The 6,331-nt window shown below is 40.0% G+C and overlaps 1 protein-coding gene across 1 annotated transcript; it reads right to left on the reverse strand.

Annotated features, from left to right (window-relative positions):
• Nucleotides 1-946: 946 nt before the first annotated feature.
• On the reverse strand, nucleotides 947-2,000 carry SODALDRAFT_330703 (hypothetical protein). The gene is made up of 5 exons (XM_028611266.1): nucleotides 1,641-2,000; nucleotides 1,546-1,572; nucleotides 1,449-1,478; nucleotides 1,272-1,362; nucleotides 947-1,180 (listed from the first exon to the last, which is right to left on the reverse strand). Exons 1-5 carry the CDS (start codon nucleotides 1,696-1,698, stop codon nucleotides 1,051-1,053), a joined length of 336 nt encoding a protein of 111 aa, XP_028468787.1. The 5' UTR covers nucleotides 1,699-2,000; the 3' UTR covers nucleotides 947-1,050.
• Between the last annotated feature and the right edge of the window lie 4,331 nt (nucleotides 2,001-6,331).

The following is a 6,331-nucleotide window of genomic DNA, read 5'->3' on the forward strand; positions in this document are numbered from 1 at the left end:
GAGAAAGGGGGTGGGAGGTGGCGGCGGGTTTCAGTGTCGGGCTTGGGGACCTGTGATTCGATGAAATCTTGTTGAAACCGGGGCTGTTTTCCCAGATCGAGGTCCTACCTTATGCATCTGCCGGTTTCTCCAAACATGTGTAGGTATTGGTGTCAGATCACGCAGGGAAGAGGGAAGGTGAGCAAAAAGGGGGGAAAAGAATAAGAAAAAAAGAGTACCATGGCGGCCAAACCCATAGTCGCGGGATACTGCAAAATTCTACCACACCGAATGTTTCTCCCTGATTTGACGTCACCAACCTCGCCGTTTTCAAGGCGCACGTCAAGCAAGAGGTCACCGCCCCAAGACTGACATAAACAGATCGTGAAACAAATCGGCGATCACTGAGCTGTTGGACGGTCCACAAAGCGACGAATGAAGACGAATACTTACACCGTCATATTGGCTGGACTAAGCAGGATTTGACGACGCGTCCAACTTCATCACCCAGAGACCTAGGAGCAGACTAAACAGCCAATCCTTTATAGAATGCCGCTACCAGCGCAGTGCTTGAACAACACGCATTCGAGTCTCAAAGAAGGTCCGTTGCCCTCAACTGAAAGGTTAAATGGCGGCCTGAGGGAGCTCGCCGCTTCCAATCCCGAAGGACAGCTAGAGGCTTCCTGCTATGCGTTTGCAGATCTGGGTTTCAGGCATTAAAGACTGTAGACCATACCATATGCGCTGCCTGTACGCTGAGGACCAGCATCCTTATGTTTCAGAATAGAATAAAGATCAAGAGGAACACGCCATAAGGGTGAGGGAAGGGCGGAGAACGTCAAAAAGGAAAAGGAAAAGAAAAAAAGAGACGGAAGGTACAGATCTCGTCAGAGATCTCATTCTCTCTTATCGTTCAATCATCAAGCTGGCTAACAAGCACTTCTAGTATACACTGACGCCTCGAGAGCGGCGGGCTGACGACCCGCCCAAAGTTGTCCCCCGAGGCGGACTGGTGATGATGTTGATACACTCCCCGACTCTAACCGGGTTCGAGACCCTGACGGGCGGCGATTACTGGGGCCTGGGGCGTTGCAGGGCCGGATGGGACATGATGAAGGGCCGTCTCTGGGCTTGTCGGAACGCCGCCTCGGCAATGGGGGACGCATCGCTTCGAATGACACTGCCGACTGCCATGAAGAAGCTAACGGAAGAGATAAGAGAGTCAGTAGGAAATCGCATAACGAAAGAACATCGGGAGAGAGAGAGAGAGAGAGAGAGAAATCAGAACTAACCCAAAGGTAGACCCTGATCCGAGCATGTATTGTCCGAGGGTGCGCATGATGCCGTTCGGCCCGGCACCGTACCGGAAGATGCTGTAAGTTCCTGCAGGCACCCAACCGTCAGTTCGCGTATAGGAAGGAGATAAGCAGGCGGAGTCGAGTGGGAGGTCAAGAAGGGTCGGGTAGTACCGAAGATAAAGCCCATGATGGCTCCGACAGCTGAGTCCAGAAGTCAGCAAACAAGCTCAGCACCAGAGAAAGAGACGAAAGGTCGGGAGAGACATACAGCCGCCCATCATGGCACCCATTTTGACTAGAGGGTCAACGATTAGTAACTCGTTCAGAGCGTTCATCCGCGTTGCGGGAGGAGAGCAGTCGTACATTTGTCGAAGTTGGAAGGCCCGGCGTGGCCGCCATACTGAGCTGGCACGGGAGGCATTGTTATTTGTCGCAAATGACAGGGCTCAGTTTCTGATGTATGGGCGGACAGACACCGTAAGTCTCGTTTCGGGGGTTGACGGAGGGCAACAATGGCTCGACAAGGACGAGCGAGGACGCAGAAAAGGGGATTGGAGGCCTAATTACTGCTGTCGCATCGGTTCATCAGCGCAGAAACGAGACGAAACTGGACTAAAAGCGTCCAGCCCGGCAATGGTCCCAGGGAAACCGCATCACGTGATAATACCATGAGAAGCCTGGAGAAGTGGGGTCCGCAGGTATAGTGTTGAATTAACGGGAGCGTGCTTATAGGGAGCGTTGATTCAGGAAATATATGATTGTATTATGTATAAAAGAGAAAGAAAAAGGGGCGGGTATACGTGTCCTAAATATATCTACCACCTTCTAAGCGAGGATAGTAGGGCACCTTTAACTAATAGGAGAGTATTATACCGGGGCTTATATAATAGAATATAATATACCCCCTAATTATTACGCTATGATTAGCGGAACGATTACTTAGTCTAACCTTAACCTAGCCTTATTTTTAACCTTAAAATAGCCTTAAAAGGTCGTGTGATACCCTTAATATCGAGTTAAAAGGCAGGAATAAAAGCTATAAAATAGTAAAGAATAATAATAATAATAGTAAATAATAAAGAAAAAGTTCTATTAATAGTAATAGTAAATAGGTGATAGTAGGGCCTTCTGTAGCTAAATTAAAGGCGTTATACCGGCGTTTTAGAGCTTTTAGATCTTCCCTTTTATAATCCTTATTCCGTTATTTTTAAGAATTTTAACGATTTTTAATCTAAATTTTCCGAATTTTTCTATTAACAGTAATAAAAATAATAATAATAGTGATATAGTAAGTATCGGAGCTTTATTTTTAGTGGCGTGTGCTAACTAGTAGCGTCATTTAGGCTCCTCCTACCCTCTTAGCCGTCACCTATACCGTGGTAGCTAAGAAAGCCTCGGCTAATAGTATAAAGAAGACTAAGGGTAAAGCCGGCACTAAGAAGGGTGCTTCTGTAAGTTATTTCCGAGCGTTAGTCTACGATATCTCTGCTTTATTCTAAGCTAACTCCTTAGAAGATTGTTAAGGGCAGTAACAATAATAATAAGGATACCGAGGACGATTTTATTCCGGTTCTATTTGATCCTCCCTGTCTAAAGTACGTAAAGGGTATTTATTCTAGTAAATAGCGCTTATTTAACTTCTATATTTCCGTTCCTAGCCGCTCCTATCGCTACTAAAAGTGTAAGGATAGAAACTATATATACTACCCTCTATAAGTTCTTACCCCCTATCTAAGCCGTTTTACGATCGTGATTATTTACTTTATTTTATATAAGCTCGAAGATATATACGCTATTAAGCTTTACAACCGCTGACCTATACTTATAGTTTTTCCGGCCTTATCTCCTTAGTTAAAATTTTATTCGATTACGTTATAGTCCGAAAAATTAATAAAGATTCGAGCGATAATAATAAAAAGGTATATTAATCGCTTTATTTCTAAATCAGAATACTCCAACTAACTATTTCGCGTAGTTCTTTACTAAACTTAAGTAAACGGTAAAGTTTATAATTAAGTTAATAAAGGACGAAGAAAATAAGAAGTTCTTTAAGGAGGCGGAGCTTAAGGGAGCTTCTAACTAGGGTCCTAGTACGCCGACTACTACCTCTACCTCCTAGCTTATAGGGGTTATAATAGATATTTTACGGGAAAATAGTTTTATTATTACTCTTCCCGCTAAAGGAAATAGCGTAAGTATTACGTAGGACAGTGCTTAGGATAGTATTAATAAAGCTTAGTGAAGTATCTAGTATACTCCTTTTTATATTTTAGGTTTTACTTTTAGGGTCTAGTATAGTATTATAGTATTAAGATAACGATATACCCTTCCTTTTACTAAATTAATTAAACCGCCAGCGCGCGGTGCGCCTAAGGCGCGGGAATTTCGACTTTAACTGCTTCTTTCTACCCCCTCTATACACTAATTATATTAAGATATACTCGGAAGTTCTTAAACTTTTATCGTGGAAGTGCTTTATTAATCCGTCCGCTAGTATTCAATTCGTAGTAAGATATATGAATCTGAATAATCTCTTTACGTTCTCCTACTATACCTAGAAGCGCTATATATCTATATAGCAAAGCCTAATCTTAATCCTAAAGCTATTATCGACTACTAAGCGTATCGTTTACGTGTTATTATAGTGGATATCCTAAGGAGATTCTAGATTAAAGCGTATTTCGACGAAAAAAAGCTTTAAACCTATTATTTCCTTTACTACTTACTCTAAAGCGAGTAGCTCTACTTCGGTTATAAACATTATTACTATTACTTACCTTATTACTTTCTATATAACTAATCCACTAAATAGGCTAATAAGGTAACCCTATAAAGATCTTCATATATCCAAATTATCTATAAAAGAGGCGTTATTTACGATAACTATCGCTTATAAACTAATACTTAATCCGTACAAAATTAAGAGGTCCTTTATTATAAATAAATAGCGGATAGCTTAGTCTACCGCCTTATAATACTCGAGTGAGGGGTTTTTAAGAAAGCGGGAGAGGATAGAGGCGGCGAATACTATATTAGGACGTATTATAACTACTATATAAAGTATTAATCCGACCTTTTCTTAATAAGATTTAATCTCTTAAGCGGTGGCTTTATCTTCTTTTTTCCGGTATTCTATAATAGGAATAAGGATTATTAGGTAGGTGTTTAGAGCGTTTAATTTAAACCTGGCTACGATCTTTTCGATATATAAGTTATAGGATAGGAAAACCTTATATCGAGGGCGATCTTAAGTGATCTTAATACCTAAAAACTAATCGGCTTCCCCCTTTTCCGATACCTTAAACCTTATTTTAATTCTTTCGATAATCCTAAAGCCGTTTATAGCACTATCTCTATAAAATAATATAAGAATATTATCTACAAAAAAGATAACGAATACGTCTTAAGCCTTAGTATAGAATAGGCACGGTTCTTCCTTACTAGCTTTTATCCCTAAGTCTATTAGGGTAGCCGCGACGGTCTAGAACTATAGTCTAGGCGAGTCGCGTAGTCTATATAGTACTTTATCGAGCTTTAAGTATTTATCGGGCTACTTAAATCTATTGGGAAGTTTATATATAACGGGCGTTCCTGTTTTACTCCTTTAAGCGTTAATAAAGGCGTTAATAATATTAAGTTACTTAATCTCTAGATTAAACTAAGTAGCTAAGGCTATAGTAAGACGAAAAGATTATATAGCGAGCGTTACTATATAGGTTCCCTTAATTATTAAGCTCTCCTATAGGTCCCCTCGAATATATAAGCGTGCCTTATATTATTCGAGATATCCGTCTTAGTCGAACTTATAGGTGAAAACCCACTTTAACGGAAAAGACTTTAACTTCGCCTCTAAGCGCTTAATTTCCCTCTATATACACTTCTTAATTAGCTTATTCACCTTTTTCTACGCGGCTTCCTTAAACTGTTTATATATAGAGTGGTTAGTAAGCTCCCGCTAATACCTTAGTATAGCCTTTAGGTAGTCGCAATAAACCCTGTCGTCGATTAAGGACTTTAGTAACATTATAGTCTCTTTCTTAGTATTTAAATAGGTATTTATTTTAGTATCGGCTACTCCGAGGATTATTAAATTAAAGGTTAGAAGCCCTTTTAGCCCGTCCTAGCACTCTTTTTATTAATTAGATAAGAAAAAGGTATAAGTTAAAGGTATATCTAGCTCTGCTTAATATATCCGTGGATTAATCCGAATAGTCTTTCCTTAAGTACAGCGATTAGTAATTCTTATGCTAGCGCGCGTTATTTCTTTTACTAGTATGTTTTTTTTCCTTTAATAGGCGGTCACCTTAGGAGTTAGTCGGATAGGTGGTCTGGATCCAGATGCTATAGTACGGTTAGTATTATAGTGCGGATTAGAGGTAGCTAATCCCTATACCATCGCCTACGTACTCCTTTCTATAGTTAAAATCGTCGAAGTATCCGTATTAAGCTCTAGTATATATAATCCTAGCGTGTTAGTTACGGTATCTTCTTAGGTGGCCGCTCCGTTATCTTATTAGTTAGAAGAATTATTAATTAAGAGTTCCTCCGAAGATTACGGCTTTACGCTTATAACCTAAAGATTCCTACTCTAAGGATTAGGTGTTACGCGTGGGGTTTAAAGTCCTGTTATAGGCAGTTCGGGTATACTAGGTGCGTCTATATCTAATAGTAGCGAAGAAGCGTTTATTTATACCTTTACTACTCTTACCCCCGAGTTTAAACCCGTGGACTATACTTATTCTCTAGAAGGTATGCTATTAATTAATCTACCTAGAGGGTAGGCCTATAGGATAAAGTCGTTATCTTTATCTTCTTATATTTTATAAGTTATAAGCTAGTTCCTCGCCTCGGGCTCCGGGATCTATTCTGCTTTTTTAAGCTATGGTTTATAAAATAGGTGCTTATTAAACTGTATATTACGCGTTATCATAATCTTTTAAAGCTAGGAAATCTATACTTAATAGATATTATAGGTAACGTAACCTATAAGATACCTAATATATCCCTTTAGTTAAACCTTATATAGTTTCTTATTCCTCCTAGTCTCCTTATCC

The sequence above is a fragment of the Sodiomyces alkalinus genome, assembly GCF_003711515.1.
Source record: "Sodiomyces alkalinus F11 unplaced genomic scaffold SODALscaffold_2, whole genome shotgun sequence".
Classification (NCBI taxonomy): Eukaryota; Fungi; Ascomycota; class Sordariomycetes; order Glomerellales; family Plectosphaerellaceae; genus Sodiomyces; species Sodiomyces alkalinus.